General features: G+C 45.5%; 2 protein-coding genes across 2 annotated transcripts in view; one reads left to right on the top strand and one right to left on the bottom strand.

The window, feature by feature from the left end:
* The window catches only part of LOC108150999 (tyramine/octopamine receptor), a 31,566-nt gene extending 28,091 nt beyond the window's left edge, over nucleotides 1-3,475 (bottom strand). The window contains exon 1 of the mRNA XM_033387817.1: nucleotides 2,812-3,475. The gene's annotated coding sequence lies outside the window, so the exon portion shown is untranslated. The remainder of the gene's footprint in view (nucleotides 1-2,811) is intronic.
* Nucleotides 3,476-9,932: 6,457 nt separating this feature from the next.
* Nucleotides 9,933-11,708, top strand: LOC108150994 (glucose-6-phosphate 1-dehydrogenase). The gene has a single exon (XM_017279344.2). It carries the CDS (start codon nucleotides 10,016-10,018, stop codon nucleotides 11,603-11,605), a length of 1,590 nt encoding a protein of 529 aa, XP_017134833.1. The 5' UTR covers nucleotides 9,933-10,015; the 3' UTR covers nucleotides 11,606-11,708.
* Nucleotides 11,709-18,446: the final 6,738 nt, after the last annotated feature.

Raw genomic sequence — 18,446 nt, 5'->3', positions numbered from 1 at the left:
GAAAAATGGCCATATAGTTGAGTGGCTCCAAAGAAATTATGCTTTCTTGATTGTTTGGCCTACAAATGGCTAGGAAAACAAATTGAATACCTTTGTTTAGTCGTGCCAGCGGGACGTAGTAGTATTATTTGATAGAACTGGATATTTATTAGCAGAGAAAATGAGGCTCTGTGGGAAATCGCCCACTCATTGCGAATCCGAATCCGAATCCCAATCAATTCGTTAAATCGCCAAGAATCGTATCGGCAAGGAAACACACACAATATTAATGCAGATGAGCCGAGCCGTCCGCACAAACAGCAACTTGCAACTTAATTTGTATATTTAATTATTTTTCAATTAGCATTTTAATTGATTTATGCGACAACGTCATTTACCATTCCGGTCCCGTATCGGGACCAGAGCTGGACCTTAATGTGTCATTAATTTCGGTCGCCAAACATCTTCGGAGGCCGTGGTAAATCATTGCCAATTTAATTGAAAAGATTAAACATTAAAATATCAATATTTCATTGATTGCATGCGGTCCGGTTATCTGCATTAATTTTGTTGGGCACATAAAGGTTTTTCATCTTACTTTTTTGTGTATTTTATTTATTTCTGGCTCTGTTGATGTCGAAGGTACATATGTTCATATGTGAATAAAATGTCGTTCTCCGGCCACTCGCATGACAAGCACAATTCGTGTGAATCAGATGGAAGCGTGTGGTTCGGGGCTATAGATAGACTTATCAGATGGGGCATATGCCCAGTCTATGAGGTGGGATACACACACACACATACATATGTTGCTCGTTTTCTGCCTAACAGGTTAATGATTGATTGCCTCCTTTCTGGGGAAGATCTGGTCAGTGACTAATAAAAGATAATACAATAATTAAGCAATCTATTCGTGTGTTTTATTAATTTGTTTATATATTAATTAGTGCCTGGAAATGCTCCTTTAAAGCAGATAGATTTCAAGTTTACTTTTATAGGGCTAAGTTCGTGGCAATTGAATTGGAGTTATCAGTCACTAAGAAACGATACACGCTATTGGAATCCCACTTTAGGGCATTAAAGATTCGCTCTTCGCTACATCGGACCTCTTTAGTCCACGATACACGAAACACGGAACACAAAAAAACAAAAAACATATAATATAAATAAACAAGTACTCGTAAATATACGAATAAATTGAAACAACAAGCTTAAAGAGTTGGCAGGCGCCTGTGACAGACAGACAGACAGACAGACAGACTGCAACAAAATACAAACTTGTGAATTATTAAAAATGCTTTTAGAGCTGTTCGAGCCCCAAAGCCTAAACGTTGACTTTTCCGAGCCCTCAGACCGCTGCCGAAATGTGGGTTAAGTGCAGCACATACATACATATGTACATATGTATGTACATACATGCTTGTGTGTCGATGTCTTATTGAAATTTTCATGAGGCGGCAGTCCGAGCAGATAATGTGGCAGGCCTTTTGATTAGATTTTATGTAAATACTTTCCCAAGATTGTGCGGTGGAACAAGAAAGAGCAACCGCACACCGGAAAAAATCAAATAAATATATAATCATGCGGCTGGCGCATAAGTATGCCGCGCTTTTCAAATTGGTATAAATGCGGCACGCAGTGGGACAGAGGCGCCACCCCGGGGTGCCTGTCCCCCGCCCCGGGGGACTAGGGCCTCGGGCGGTGCCGGCAGAACGGAAAAACCTTTATGAGGCTGCCGCGACTGTACGACGACTGTTGCTTAAAAGCCGCGTGATGAAATAAAATAATAATCATGATGCTGTTGAAAGACGACCCCGCCGCTGGCCCTCCCCGCCCCCATTACTTCACCTGAGGCGAAAGAAGCAGCCTCGTCGCGAAGCAAGAAGTTTTTTTTAGACGCCCGCACTTGGGGGAGCTGTGTCGTTTAATTAATTAAAGGTGTTCAAATAAAAAAAAGAGTCGCACTTGCCAAATTTGTTGCCTTTTCCCATTACACACATGTATATATGTACATGAATGGGTGTGGGTGTGGGTGTGGGTGTGGGTGCGGGTGTGTGTGTGTGGGGGCTTGGCTGTGTATGTGCGAGAGAGTTCCGTTTTCTTTTGTACGGTCACGTTGGGGCAATATGCCGAAGCAGTTTGTTAATTGGGATCAAGCGGGGACCCAGAGAATAAAGTGTATTAAGGAGGCAAGAAACTTAAGTTCTCGTTCAGCTTTGGGTATGCTTTGAGTGGCTTAAGGAGTTTCTGATATGATAAACAATAAATTTAAAGCGATATTGTATACAGACAGTGACGGACTTGAGTGTATTTAAATAACTTTTCTAAAAAACAACAAATATTGTATCTTTTAATGAATCATTTTCTCTAAGGCTGACTATTTTTTATATTACATTATTTTTCACAATTTGTAAGCCGAAAAATATTAAAAAAATATTGACATCCCCAGCACTTATCACTTTTTAATGAGTGTATAATCTTGTAACTCGTTCATTTGATCACTATTTTTGTACCAGGAACTGTGGAACTGTTCACTATTCAATTTTAAAACTATCGACAAGGTCTGGCGACCTTGGCTCAAATTTAGAAAAAATACAGGTTTGGAAAAACAAACCACCGAATCCCAGATGAAAATCAACCAAGGAAAATATGTTCATCGTTCAATGGTTCAAAGAAAGGAGCTTCGAAATTAGAAAGTTCGTAACACACAGCGAGAGAATGCAGAGAATGCCCCAAATTTGTTTGCCTTTTTTCGGGTAATTCTGGGATAATTTGTTTAAATGGTGGATTTAGCAGTGCATGCAATATTCGTTCTTTGAGCCATTTTCTTACCTGCTGTAACTATTACCAATTATATATTATTGTGGGTGAGGTGAGCCTTGCGGCTTTCTTTGACTCTGTTTGCCACTGCCACAACACAGCCCTCTGCCACACCGCACTGCACTGCACCACAGCCCCTGGCCCTGGTTCGTCTATGGTTCGAGTTGTTTGCTTTGAGCTGCAATTGGCATGAACATTTTGCCGGACATTTCATTTGATTATGCTTGGCTGCGATTTGAAATTCATAATTGTTTGCAATTTATTTATTACACGAGAACGAATTCTGTTAATTGGTTCAGACTGGGAGATTGGGTGTGGATGCCTGGCAAATGTTTCGAGGAGTTTTCAGTTTTTTGTTTTGGTTTTCGATTTGAATTCACACAGAAAAAAAAAACGTCACGGAACTTTGTGCTCAGAAAACTTTAGCTATTATCGTTGTTGTGCGTATAATGAGTCGGCGAATCGAAGATCAGACCACAATCGATTCAAATTCAATTTGCGTTGATTTTGTCGTAAAAGTTGATATTGGTTGGGAAATTGTCACTTGAACTTTTGCGGCTTATTCTCAGCGTGCAGCGTGCTGTTGGGGCATCCCCGTCAGTCAGCCAGTGCCGGAGATACGAAAGACACGGAAGAGCTCCTATTTATAGCGCTGCCACTCGCGTCCACACCCAACGACGATTCGCAAAGAACAGAACACCAGTCGCCAGTCGCCAGTGCTCGTCGCCCAATGCCGTCCTTAAACTTCACGAGCTTTCGGCGTCGCACAGTGGGACATTCGGGCATTTCAGCTTGCTAATTTAATGAGTTCCGAACGAATGAAAAGATCTATTAGCTCGCACAAATAAGCAGGGCTTTACAACCAATTGTCAAAGCTGAACGGGCCTTTTTTTTTTTTTGAGGTCTTACGTGCGATCTCGATCTAGCAGCCAAATGGCTGAGGTCCTCAGAACGCGCTTTAAAACTTAGGTGAAGAAATATTCAGAGAACACATGTAAGAAAAATCTACATGAAATTCAGGAATATACTTGGTTTTAAGTCTAGTCAAATTTGAAAAACAACCCACCAATTGGATGATTTGAAAAATAGGTTTTTCTTTAGAGCTGTCTATGCAAAAGAGAGACCCAATAATAGATACCAAAAACAGAACCATACGTTACAGAGCTTACTTTTTTCCACCTGAAAGATGCAGTGGTAATTAAAAATTCAATCAAATTTTGGACACTGAAATAATTTTCAATTTTGAGTTCTCATAGTCCGATTTGCTGAAAAATTAGACATTTGAAAGCTCTTTAAAATTCTCTATTCATACCACTCAAAGTGCTCATGAAATTCTTTGATTTTGTAAAACACTTTTCGGCTGATATTCCACTGTGCGCCGCTCGTGGACTGGCTTCGTGTTCGGCGCGACGCTCGGGCATTTGCTTCGTATTCGGCGTCGGTTAAGCAGTGCACGGCACCGCTCTCTTTCCGTTCTTTGTCTCTCTTTTCGTTACCAAACTGTTGATTCCGCCTCAAATTGAAAATTCCATTTGTTAGTTTTCGGTTTTTATTTCCAATGCTGGGGAATTTCTAGATAGTAATTGCTTCTCGTCATAGACCCAGGAACGAGGAGAAAGTGCGAAGGAGTGAAAGGAGTGGGAGTGGGAGTGGGAAGGAATGTGACAATTCACATTAGACATTCATGGGAGTATGATGATGATGATGATGGGGGGGGGGCACAACTGGGAGTTCTTCCTGTTATTCCTTCATTCTTTTATGGCAATGAGTTAACAATAATTTGTAGTTGTTGCTGGATCTCTGTGTGCAGGCAGGAAACTCAATTATCTGGGAGCATGAGAATGAAAAAGATGATAAATACGAGCACTGCCAAACTGTAGGACTTCTGCCCTAATGCATGTACATAGTCGAGCGAGTAAGCCCTTGTCCAGCCGGATATAATCTAACTCTCAGTGTTTGCCTCTCAACTGCTGCTGTCTCCTGTCGACATTTTTGCTGTCCTCTGCCCCGCTCTGCCCCGCTCTGCACCTCGCCCTCTCCTTGCCTCTTTGGTGTCAATTAAAGTTTTAACAGTTGCATGTCACAGCAAATTATCGTGGCAACAACAGCACATACACATACGCAAATAAATGGCAAACCGTGGCAAGGTCCTGGCCAAATTGTAGACCCAAGTGCTCTCAGACAGGCAGATACAGTGAAACGAGGTTTTGTAGCTTCAATCTTCAATCTTAGTAGCGGAAGTTTGAGACAGGGTCCTCTGAAAAGACATTCCACTGTGGAAGGTGTTGGGTGGGACACCCACAAAGCACAGTTTTTCTTCATAAACATTGGCACATGGCAGCCCATAACTTGACCAAAACACATTTGAGTGTCATACATATGCACATATGTGGATTGCTGCACATGCCAGGCAGCTCCTTCGGAGCCTTTTCTCACCTCAATCGCACACAAGTAGATGTCTCTGTGGCCACGAAGTGGGTCACGTCACGGAATTTTGCATATTTCAACCCGTTGAGCACATCAAAGCGAATCGAAACCAGACAGAAAAATTGGGCAGTTCTCCCCGGCAATATATTTGTGTTTGTATTTTTTTGATTTAGTTTTCAATCAATCCCTTCGGTTATTAACGGTTCAGTGGCTGTGTATAGGGGATTTTCGCACCAGGCCCGGCAACCATTTCTCAGTAATTCGATCCGAAGAATATCTAGAAGGATTTTCATATTTCTTTTCGTCTGTCAACCCTCCGCCCAAAATTAATTTATCTTCCAGCTGAAATGTGGAAAAATACCGGCGAAAAAATATATATGGAAATTGAAAAGTTGCAAATTACAATGGCTTGGATCGATAGTTGGCCAATATATATTATACGAACACGAATGCGAATACATATGCATATGCATTCTATATCTCTCTGGCACATTGTTGTTCACATCCGATTGGGGTTTCTGTAGTTGTTGGTTTTGTTTTGTCTTTTTTGTTTTTGCCACAAATGAATTGGCATCTTTCGAATGCTTTTGGTCAGCCCGTGCTCTGTGGATGATATTCACTCTCTCTACCCCCTTTCGGGCTGCTCTTTTTCACTGCATAATCGCCAGAGATGTTTGCTATTCGGTGTTTTGGCCTTGCCGTTCTCTATCTGTATCTGTGTCTGTGTTTGTGTCTGTGTGTTTGTGGGTCTCTTTGTGTGTGCCCTACCGATGCATTGAACCAGAAATATGTAGATATGCCAATGAGTCCGCTTTCCTTTTTTGCTCCTGTGCTCTGTGTGCCATTTTGTGCTCTTGCTGAGGATTATGCCTAAAAGTATGCCACGTATTTTCCATATACAGTGAAGCTTCTCCAACAGCTCCAAGCGGAGCCAAGTGTGTGCATACAAAAGAAGCTTTTCTTAAAGCATTTGTGTAGCTCTATTTATTTATTTAATATTCTTGTTTTCCTGCCAAGCTATTATCCTTTTATGCTAGGCTTCAACTTGAACTCGCCGAGTCAATACGAACTCCACCCACAAGTGGGTATGGTATTTCCCTGGCACAGAACTGGACCCGGACCTAACTCAACTTTTGTCGTGTTCCGGGAATCCCCACGCGCATTGCCCAAAAAAGCACTTTAAGAGCAGGTGAAAGGTCAACTGCCATTCAGAAGTCAACTCAAATTTCGAATTAAAAATTGTAAAATTTACCCAGAAATTAATTATCTCGACAACGGAAAGAGCCAGGTACCAAAAGCCATTGTTTGAGAGGCTCAGGGATAATGAATTTTCATTGGTTAATTTTTAAAACGTCTCCTAAAGTCACTCAAAGCCTTGGGTCAATTACTTAACGGGCTTTTAGTTCTTCTTCTTATTAGCCATGCTCTCACGAAGGCCCAAACAAATAAGGAGATACCCCTACTTAAAAATCCTGATATCATTTGATGAATGGATGAATGGACCAAAGGAACCCGAGTCCGAGTCCGAATCTGACTGTGACTCCGCCTCCGTCTCAGACCCCCCCTCTGGCCGGGAAATCCAATAAAAGATTGGCCAAACCCACAAAAATGCGGAGCAGCACCGTATTTTAATTATGCGAACGGAGATTTCTTTTCTCTTCTTTGGAGCATTCCATTTGCTCGGGAGATGCTGAGATACTGAGATGCTGCCGACTGATGCCAGTTGGCCAAAAGGAATGCCATTCGGCCAGAATGCAATAAAACAATTTAATTAAATTTTATGCGAGCCAAGTGAAAGTAAATGAAAACAAATAAACCACAATTTACTCCCGACAGATGGCACATGTGTGGCCCTCTATTACTGTTCCCGGTCCTGGTCCTGGTCCTAGTCCATATTCCTGCCGCCTGGTCTGCCATATCCATGTGGCAATTATGAGCTTAATGGTGTGGCCTCTATCCCGCTTCCATTTGCCACACACTGTCACACATCATCAGAGGAGGAGATGAACAGACCTGCAGTCCACCCGACCTGACCTGATCATTTGGGCATTTAAAAACTTTGGCTTTAAGCAACTGTTTGCCAAATAATTCATTTTGTTCCGCTCTCCCTCTCGCTCTCTTTACCGGGCTTTCTATGTGTGTGATTTATGCATGTGTTTAAAATGCTTTGCTTGTGCATAAATCGCTGGCAAAGTTTCGGCTCCTTCTGGTCCTTCTGCTCGAGCTCTGTCCCAGCTAGTTTGTCTGGGTCATCCATCCGGACTCCGTACTGCGGGCTCCGGGCTCCGGGCACCGTAGTTCCGTTCCGTTCCGTCCCTCCTCCTGCTGGGCTCATTGACCACTCTTATGTTTGTGCTTGGTTCGGTTCCGGCCTAGGAATTTCCTTTGTTTGCTGATTGAAATTGACTTTCAGGGGGGAGAAGCCAAGGCGCCAGTTGGCCTACTCAACTGACCAAAATTGCTACAATCAAATGAGCCAAGGAATGCTGCCTCTTGTCGGGTCATTGCAAAGGTTACAATGAGCGATTTGGGGGTGGTCCAGAGTCATGAATCAACCGATTTGTGTGTGGCCATAATCCATTAAATGCCTTAATATTGAACTCATCTTTCTTCAGGCATCATTCTTCCACATTGACAGCTTTGAAGGCAAACAATTTGAATAAATTTTGAGAGCCCCCCATAGTTTCTGTCTTCCGACAGACTTTAAACTCCTAAGAGTCTAAGAAAAATATTGATTATTATAAGCTTCAAACAAAATCTTTACCCCTTCACAAATTTCGTATTCGTATTTCTATGTAGCCTGTTCTCTCTGCATTTTGTATGGTTTCGATAACCCTATTAACTTGTTATCACATTCATAACTTGATTTTCCTTAAATTTGGCCAATTAATCTTAATGTCCAAAGTACTTCAATCTCGAGTCTATCTGTCGATGGGCGGCTTATGCAAATGCATGGCAGAGACGACTTCGACCTCAATTAGTTGTAAATACAAGCTCTTGACCAATGCTCGGCCATGATTATGGCAGAATAACAAGCATACGCAAGGTGGGCGCCCGGCCAGGACGAGGATGGGGCCTGCACTCGTAGGACGTTTTTGAATGTGGATAGGGATTGGGCCTATCCAGAGAGGGGCAAACTAAGCCAATTAGCAAAGCCAACAGCAAACAATTGAAGTTGAAGATGTCCAGGATGAGAGGATTCTCCTGGCAACTAATCTCTGAGCGACTCCGGCCCCTCCTCATGTGCCTGCCTAATAATATTGGCGGGTTTGTCAGGCACGTGGGAAGAAAGTGAAAGCAACTCAGAGAGAAAGTGGTAGAGCAGGAGCGCCACTGAATTAGTCCTGATTTTGATGCGTGCGTCACGTTTACGCCAACGCTTTTCTTTTATTTACTTTGATTCGCTGCTGTTTGCGTTCCTTGGCTCCGTGGAGGGGGAGAAAAGGTCGTGAGCCGTGCTTGTAATCCCTGTCGGTCCTCCTTCTGTCACCTTAGTCACTGCAGGATATGAGCCACAGGAAACTCTCTCTTCCCTGAGCACCTAAATTCGTAATGGAAGGATCTTGTAGCGAATAAAAGCAGGCTCCTAAGTGCATTTCGACACAATAACTCTTTCGACACAGCATAGACCCTCTTAAGCCGTATCCAAAAGTCTTCGTCATGCTTTATTCTCTATAAAGTTTCAGCTTTTTAGCCCGATTAGCTCCACCACATGACCGAATCGAGTGCGTTCTGTTCCCCCGCCTTAATAGACGCTGACAACAGCTGAGCCATGAAGATCTCCCCGACAGTTGTCGGCCTCTTTGCACTGCTGCTCCTGCTTTGCTGCCTCAGCCTGGAGGCTACAAAAATCAAGAAGTGCTTCAAGAAGGGCTACACCTGGAACCGTAAGAAGCAAATGTGTGCGAAATCGGAGCGGAGAGTAACCATTATAGAAATCCGACCGGGCGACCCAAAGGCAATGAAACCAGAGACTGCCCCGAGCCCAAAGCTACCATAGACTTGGAAGTGAAACAGTCAATAAAGACAGGGAGTTAAAGGCTCGCAAGAGCCTTTGGTCCCCTTGAATGCTGTCCGCGTTTGGCCGCGTTGCCCATCAAAAAGTGAATAAAAAAATAGAAATCGGTCTGCAATCGTTGAGCTCGAATTGCCATCATCTGTCTGGGGCCTTAGGAGCAGAGGCCAGCACTATTAGCTGGCCCCTCAACATGTGCGCCATTTGAAGGTATAAAAATGCCAGTGCAACATCATCCCCCAGTCCTGATCCTTCGTCGGTCTCCGATGCACTTCAACGGGAGCTTAAGGCATTTGTAATGATTGAATTTGAATTGAAAGGCAAAGGCAAACGCAAAGGCAAAGGCAGCTGGAAATCTCTCATGTGTTTATTCGACTCTCGAAACTTCTTTGCCCCCACCATCGCCGTTCTGGTCTCCGCCGGCAAGTAATCCTGCCGTGCTTCCTGCCGGGCTCTCGAATATTTTTGCCAGCCAGTTTTCCAGCCAGCTTGTTGCTGCTGGCTGAAATAACATTTTGTTTGGCAGCAGAAGCAGCAAATGGCGATTTAAATTCTGTAAAAATATTGCATTGGATCACTGGGGGCTTTAAGGGCTCTGCTGAAGTATTTCCAACAAATTGAGATGGTATTTAGTTGAAGTTTTCAGTATTTAAGCTTAAGCTGCTATTTCTTGGGTGGCTCTCATCGCTCTCTCTTTGCTCGAACTCTCAAAGTTCACTTCAAAATTCTCCCTTTTGATAATTCCTTTAAAATTTAAGTTTTTCCGTTAACGAAATGCAACCCATCGATCCGAACAATGACACGGCCACCTCTTTTGTGGTGTTGGGGGCCTCGGGGAAGCTGGCCAAGGAGAAGATCTTTCCGGCCCTGTGGGCCCTCTACAGGGACAATCGGCTGCCGCAGGGCACCAGGATTTTCACCTACTGCCGAACGAAGCTCCACACGAGAACCTTCCGGCTGACGTGTGCACCCTACATGGACCTGGACCCGGAGCGCGATCCCCCGAGGTTCAACATTTTCTGGACGACGGTGCACTGTGTCCAGGGGCAGTACGACCAAGCGGACGACTACGTGGCCCTCACCGAGGCCATGGTGCGGCAGGAGACGAAGCACAACCAGGTGTATGCGAATCGCATCTTCTACCTGGCCCTGCCCCCCATCACCTTCGATCACGTGACCCTCAACTTGGGCCGAATGTGTAAATCGCCGTTGGGCTGCACTCGGATTGTGGTGGAGAAGCCCTTCGCCAGGAACGATCTCACCTTCAAGCCCTACCAGACATTACTGTGTCAGTCCTTCAAGGAGTCGCAGATCTACATGATCGATCACTACCTAAGCAAACAGATCTCGCAGAACCTGTTCGGCCTGCGCTTCGCCAACAACCTCTGGTCGGAGACACTAAACAACCGTCATGTGGCCGCCGTGTTGATAACGTGGAAGTGCGAGAAGCCGGTAAAGGCCCGTGCGGAATACTTCAACTTCTACGGCATCATTCGCGACGTTATGACCAATCACATGATGCAGCTCTTGGCTCTGGTGGCCATGGACAAGCCCTACACCAATACCATCGACGACCTGCGAGACCAGCGACTCAACATATTTAAGGATGTGGTCACCCCCGACATGGGGGACGTGATCATCGGCCAGTACCGCCGTGCGGAGAACGATCCCGAAAAGATGGGCTACACGGAGCACAGCTACATACCCAGGGACTCTTTGACGCCCACATTCGCTATGGTCGTGCTGCATATCAAGAGCAGGCGTTGGTCCGGAGTGCCATTCATCCTGCGTGCCGGCAAGGCCATGAACGACACCAAGATAGAGGTGAGGATCCAGTACAAATCGGTGGCGTGCGACGAGGGGAACAGCAAGGATCTGGACATCAGGAACGAGCTGGTCCTGAGACTCGCACCCTTCGAGGAGATCTTCATGCGGCTGCGACTGAAGCAGCCCGGAGAGGAGCTCTGTCTGAAGGAGGCGGCCCTCAATCTACGAGTGGACGAGCGAGACACCAAGTACATGCCCAACTTCCGCAGCCAAATCCTGGACATCCTGAAGGGCAACCAGAGCATGTTCATGCGCACCGATGAGCAGTGCGAGATCTGGCGCATCTTCTCGCCCATCCTGCAGAAGATCGACTTGGACCGACCCAAGCCCCTGCCGTACGATTTTGGAACACGGGGTCCACTGCTCGCCTACCGCAAGGCTGAGCGGGTCGGGTTCGTATTCTTCACGTCCGATGAGTGGCGCGAGAGCAAGGAGAACCTGCACTACACGGTAAAGAGCAGCAGGATCCTGAGTGGACCGCACTATTCGTTGAAGCCCGACCGACAGCCGGCCAAGTTGAAGCCCAGCGAAATCTAATAAAATCAACAACGAAAGTTTTTTAATTAAACAAGTGCAGCCAGAAGGCAGAGTTATTGTTACAGCCAATGCCACTGCCACTGCCACTGCCACTGCCACTGCCACTACCAACAACCAACTACCAACTATTACTGCACCAGTTGGCCATCATCAAGTCCGGGTTGCTGCACCTTGACTTGGTCTACTGGTTTATCCAAACTTATCAACACTTTGTTCTGTGTTCTACTGCTGCTGTTGCTGCTGCTTCTGCTGCTGCTCTGGGAGGGTATAAATAACACGCATGATTTGGCCATTGTCCCTTGGTCGGGCTCTGGGGGCTGCAAGGAGCTCGTAAATAACCAGGAGGTAGCATTGACCAGATAGCGTCTAGGGAATTCCCTTTCGGGGAACTTTAAGGAGTAACAATGGAACCTACATGTTGTAATGTACTGCATGTAAATGTGATAGATGGAAATCTTACACGGATAAACACAAAGATATATGTAGGACGAGTAAGTTCCAATCTCTGGCTGCTCCTCTCTTCACGGCTTCGTAACAGATATGCCTCGCCTAAGTTTGTTCCAGTTTGTTAGAGTATTAACTGCTACTAGCCGTAGTCAGGCGTTGGCCAGTTGTTGTTCTGCAGGAGCTGGCAAGTTGCCTGCTCTGGCTCGGCTGGTTCAGTAAAAGTTTCCAATAACTGTATAGCAGTTGATGAAAAAATGTATGTACATATGTATACCCCGTATAACCCAAAAAAATACAGAGAGAGAGAGAGAGAGAGAGAGAGAGAGAGAGGGAGAAATAGAGATAGCTGCGAAAGTTACTTTGATTTCTTAAGCGCAACTTTGGCGAAGAAACTTGTTCGAACTGCTCAATCACCAGTCTTTGACTTCTTGTTTACCCCGTAAACTTCGCTGCGGTCATTCTGCTCCTGGCTGCCTCGTGTTCCTGCCACGCCTGATGAGGACGATGACGATTCCGCGCCGATTCAGCCAATGCTCAAATGTAAATTGGTTGCTCCAAGAGATTCAAGAGTTTCCAGTTAAAGAGCTTCGATGAATTGCCATCTAATTAGCTAATGCACTAAGTGGCTTTTGGCTTGTATGCAACACATTGTTATCCTTGGCACACATTTGCTTAAAAGATTTCCCTGCCCACACAGTGGGGGGGGGGCGTGGGTTTGTTTCATTCGTTCCCCCAATTTCTGCCGCCTTGATTTTTCATGGTCTTTTGTTGTTCTCTAAACGTTGCCACCCACGCATATGCTTTGTGTTATTTTTCTTTTCTCTCGCTGGTTTGTTTTTCTCGATTTTCCGGGTTTTCCTCCTTTCGGCAGCCAAAAAGCCAAATAAAAAGATTCCCTCGCCCTCACCATCCCACCATTCCACACGATCCGGGCGCTGTGTGGTCGGTCTGTGCCATGGAAATCATTAAAAACAATATTGTCGCTTCCAATTGAGATTGCCTTCAAAGTTTATTTATTTTATTGCCACCTCCTGCCTCTGCGCTTGCCTTTGCCTCTGGCATCGCCTTATTTCTTTAGCGTTATATCTCTCATAGGGGACTCGGGCTCGCCCATTTGCTTTTTCAACATGATTGCCTATTTAATTTGCTATAAACATGAAAATAACCATTAAATCAGCCATAAAGCGATTAAGTCGTTTACAATATCCAGGAAAGAGGAAGTCTCAGGAATCAGGAGTCAGGAATCACCTCAGATCCACCCACCATCATCATCAATCTGTGCAATCCGAACCATTTAGCTCTGCGTAACCGAAACCAAGACCGAGACCGAAACCGAGACCAGAACTAGAACCTGAACCAGTGCCCATCCGTACCTAATCGAACCCCAACCTGAGCTAATCTCTGTCATGCCTCTCCGAAGGCCTGCCCTCACATTCTGCGGGTATTCCATCTATGCGAGCACACACATATGACTTGCATCCTTGGCTCGCTCTCTGGGGTTTTGCAATGCCACCATTTCACTTTTTAATACCCACAAACAGGAGACCCAAACAAACACACCTACAGCAGGCCCCATAGGGGGGCGAGAGCGATAAAAAACGAGTCCTGGCTACACCTAGTGGCAAAAAGGATTTCGTGTTTGGAAACCGTAAAGTGAAATTAAAATGGCTGGCCCAGCGCTGAGCTGGTCAAAGCCGGCTCGCCTCCGACCGGACCGAACCGGACTGGGAAGGGAAGGGATAGGGGATGGGGGATGGGGGATAGGGGATAAGGGATGTGGGTGTGGGACAGGGCTCGGAGGCGGTAAAGCAAATGGCCAGCGCGCTTACAAAACACGGGCAATCAAAAAATTGTAGTTAGTCGGGCATCGACTCATCCTTCGACACAGAGCTGCCACCCCTTGCCGCTCCCCTTGCCGCTCCCCTTGCTCATCCCCTTGCTCCATCCCCTTGCCGTTCTCCTTGTGATTCCCCTCTGTGTGCTGGTTGTACTATCTTTACGGGTTTTTCTATGCTATGCTGCAGCTACTGCGCTACTGGTTCTCCGGCTTCTGTTTCTGACCAAGTTACAGGCACCTACAACGAACGATTACAACCCGTGACACTCTACACAACTTGTGGGCCAACAGTTTGCGGTTTCAGTCGAAACGGAATGGTGGTGAAGTGAAGTGAAGCTAAGGAGAGGAAAGATTCTCTGGTCAACATTTCAAATTGCTTAATTTAAAAGTGACTGGCAAAAAAGGAGCAACATTCGTCGAAAACAGACAGAGAAGAGGGATTGCAGAAGAGAAGGAGAGGGAGAAAGAGATAGAGATAGAGACTGAGACAGAGACAGAGAGAGTGTGAAAAAATAGTTAGATAAATGTTGACCAGCTCAGTAGTGGTACGAGTAGTTGGGCTTGTGGCTTTGGAGGTGTTTTTGGTCTTTCTGGATCTGGTCCTCTGCCTCTGCCTCTGGCTCTGGCTCTGTCTCTGTCTCTGTATCCCCATCTCTATCCATGGCATCAGGCAGCAACAAGCTCGTAATCAAAGCAAACGAATTGGGCAGATTTTCAACGCTTGTCCCGGACGAGGGCGGTGCGAAGGAACCCCCAAAAAATATGTTGCAACAAATATGCCGTTGGGAGTGGTACGGAGGAGCCGAGCGTTAGGACTGCAACGGGACTGGAAGGGTGTGAAATGGTGGATTAGCCAAGTGAGATGACAGTAAATGGAATTGAAGGATGAGATATACACATGTAGATATGAAGAGTAATATGCAGGGTTATGAGTTGGAGAGTGCAAAAAATCTTTGAGGTTGCTTTTGCTTCTCGGATTCTCTTTCAAAAGCGACACCAAGTTAGTTGGTTAGGTGCGGTCGAGCTCCATTTGGGATCTATTCAAGCCTGCCTAAAAGGCCATGTCCTTGAGCTAAAAACCTTTGAGTGGATACAGTTTGAGTAGGAGAAATGGGAATCATTGATTTGAGTGTTAATTCGTTTTGATTGGGAAGCCTATTGCTAACTTTTTCCAGCATTACTCATACTCCTCGATCCACTCTCGCTTGTTAGATGTTCCTTGTCCGTGCTATCCATACATTTTTCAGCATTTCCATTCTGTTTTACATTTGCTTTGCTGGCGCTCCTCCACTGACGTTCTCTGTTGGTCCGTTCCGCTCCATTCCGTTCCGCTCCGCTCCGCTCCGCTCCGCTCCGTTCGACAGGGCTCCGACACTCGTTACATTGATAACGTTTCATTTGCTGCTTCTACCTGGTCCACTTAACCTGGTCGAATGGAGCGGGGAGGGGAACCAGAAAAAGGTTTGTTAATTTCAAAGATATTGCAGAATAATTGCTTGTTTGCTCTGGCCACTGCAGTTGCCAGTCGGACAGTTCCTGTCGCCTTGGATTCTCGCATCACTCCTTTAAGGCAGGACTTTAAGAGTTTAACGGTTAACTGCACTTTTTGTGTGCCCTGCCAGTCCTCCGGTTCCCATTGGCAGCCCTCCTTCCGGGGCACGTAAAAATGCGGTTTATAGTTCATGTGCACTCGCGGCGGCATCTTCTCCATGGCTTCTCCATGGCATCTCCATGGCTGCTCTCCTCCACCTCTGCGCTTCTCCACTCTCATCAGCGTCAGAGCTGCAGGAGAAGTTCCAAGGAGCTGTACTGCCGCACAATGGCCGCATGCACGTCTCTCTGGTCATGGTGTTTGAGTCTGTATGTTCCAGTAGTATCTGTGTGCTTGTGTATTTGTGTGTGTGTTTGAGTGCGCCTCGACGTCTATTTGTGTTGGTGCTAAAACGTGTCATTTGATGCGTAGAAATGTCGTAATATGAGCTAGGTGCTTGGCTTGGCTTGGCTTCGCTTCGCTTCGATGTTGCGCCTCCCTGCCCGCTCTATTCCCCACTCGCAGCGCGCTTTTTATGTGCTCCGTCAGTCAGCTGCTGCCACCGTCCTTCCAAAACTTTGAATTCCTTTACCCCAATGCACACCCGTACATATGCAAATTGTCCACGCTTTATGGGGGGTTTCATTTATTTTGCATAAATATTTATATGCGAAGTGTTTTTATTTTTTTTTATTTTTTCGGTGACTCTTTAATAATCTAATAGAGAGCGAAAGCGGTCGTAGACGAGGTTTAGTCAAGAGCACGGAAAGTTGTAGGACTTTTATGGGTTGGGGTCTTATGAATATGAAGGAGTAATGCCATGATTTAATGCCTCATTCTCTCTTTATGTATTAATTTAAAATAATTTTTAGGCTCATAAAATACAGATAATCAAAACCTATAAATATGTTCAAATCTTAATCGTTTTCTTCAAATTTAAATACTTTTTCTATCTATTTTCATAGCAAAGTGTATCTGTAGATCCTTGAATTATTAGCAAATCTCAATTGTCGAGTCATCTCCATTTGAGGCTTCCCAGCGGGCTTTTCGGGGGCGGACGTCCCAGATTATTTGATTATCCGTGTTGGTAAACAAATATTATGCGCCAATTTGTCATTTACGAGCATTGTCCGGATCGTAAATATATTTTTATGTTGCACATTGAGGGAAATTTATTTGTTATGCGCTTTTGGTTTTTATAAACAAGTTATGAAGTGCTTTCCCCTCGATTGCTGGCAGCTTGGGATCCTACGATTTTATGGCTCTGAGTTATTGCTGATGGAAGGGCGGTGTCGGTCCTGGTCCTGGTCCTGGTGCTGGTGCCAGTGCCGGAGGATGATCAGGTTAAGCGACACTAAAGTTTATTTCAGCTCTGATGCTTCACCTCCTGGCCATATTATAATTTGAAAATAGTTCTTCGCGCCACAGTTCGGTGAACATTTTCATAATGGCAATTTTGGTGTGCAAATCTGTGGGTGGATGTGGGACGGGGACACACTTTAGTTATGGCTGCATTATAAATTTCAAATGCAAAACCAGACACTTGCGAGGAACCTGGCTGCTGCCTGGGAACCGACTCCCATTTGTCAGGGTTATGTGCAGCTTCCCCTGCGCACACGTTGCGGTTTATGCACATGGCAATCTCTACGAGTAAATGCTCTTGGATCCCGCCACCCGCCACCCATCTCCTTTTGCGACAATCGTCTGGGCTGCATTACGCTAATAACCTAAAACCGTGTGAGTTATGCCATTCTACTTGCGACTGTGGCGGCTGGGAGGGCTCTGGTTTTGTCTAGCGGCTTAAGCTGAATTTGTGAGAGCAGGACGTATCTTCAGCTTCGGCTTCAGCATTAGCATCAGCATCAGGAGCAGGAGATAGTTCTGCTAAGCTGCTAATTGACTCAATGAGATCTTTGGGAAAACACTTAGGCCAGGGCCACTTCTGTCCCAGTAGAGATAAAGAATTTACCCACGTCTGTGTGCGCTAGTCAGGCTTTTGTGTTGCTATTGAAATAACTTTGAGCAGGTAAACGCAAACGTAAACGTAAACTTAAGCGTTATCCCTCTCCATGGTATTGCCCCTGTGATGGTTGACAGCATTTAACGGCTACTGTTCGGCGCACTTCCGCCCTACCCTGAGGCGGAAGTTGACCAAACGCTCGAAGGTCGAAGGCTCCTCTGCGAGTCTGCGAGTGTGCGAGTGTGCGTGGCGTGTGCGTGTGAATAGAACTTCCGGGGCATGTCCTGGAGCAAGGGCTGTCATTGTCATGTGCCACGCTCTAGTTTGCATGCCCTTCTGCCGCGTACCGCCTTCATATCTCCAGCATATTTGCTTTGACAGTTTGTTAGCATATCAATGACCTCTCGGATGTCGCCCAAAAAGGTGCAACCAGCAGCATACATACTATACTGTATACCGTATATGGTACATATCCTCCATCCACATAGATTCTCATCCAACTCTTTGCCTCCGTCGGATACCAGGGCAACCATAAAAGAGGATGATGACCACATCAATTTGTTTTTACTCTGTGTCTCCCGCCCACTTAATTAGCGGTGAACAGTGGACATTTTTTCGTTGTGATGAAGCTTAAAGTGAGAATAGTTTGCATGCCATGCTGGAATGTATTCAGTATACTCTGAGTTAATACCCCGGATAATTGCTCGGTATATATTTCGAAGGGTATATGGGTATATTAGATGTTGTGAGCGAGATGTAACGCCTGGTCTTAGTGCGAAAAGCGAGAGAGGGAGGGATAAAGATGAAGTGGACATACAAGCGGTCCTGCTCCCTATCCTTCTTTCTATGTTTTTCATATCTTATGACAAGTGCAAGCAAAATTGTATTGTATAGGATACATAATCTTAAAAACATATATATGACCGCATAACTGAGTATCGTGTATTGTAGTGTCGCGGCACGTGTGCCGCAACTCACGAATCGAGCGGTTTTTTGATCAGGCTGAGCGTATTAATGACTTTGAGCGCGGTCTGAGCCCCTTCAAAGAGAATTTCAAACGGCTTTA

The sequence above is a fragment of the Drosophila miranda genome, chromosome XR (assembly GCF_003369915.1).
Source record: "Drosophila miranda strain MSH22 chromosome XR, D.miranda_PacBio2.1, whole genome shotgun sequence".
Taxonomy (NCBI): Eukaryota; Metazoa; Arthropoda; class Insecta; order Diptera; family Drosophilidae; genus Drosophila; species Drosophila miranda.
Note: the sequence above shows the minus strand (reverse complement) of the source record. Positions and strands in the feature narration are given on the sequence as shown.

What these genes read in the sequence shown, in the direction of transcription:
- LOC108150994 (XM_017279344.2), top strand. Translation starts at nt 10,016, where the DNA reads ATGCAACCCATCGATCCGAACAATGACACGGCCACCTCTTTTGTGGTG.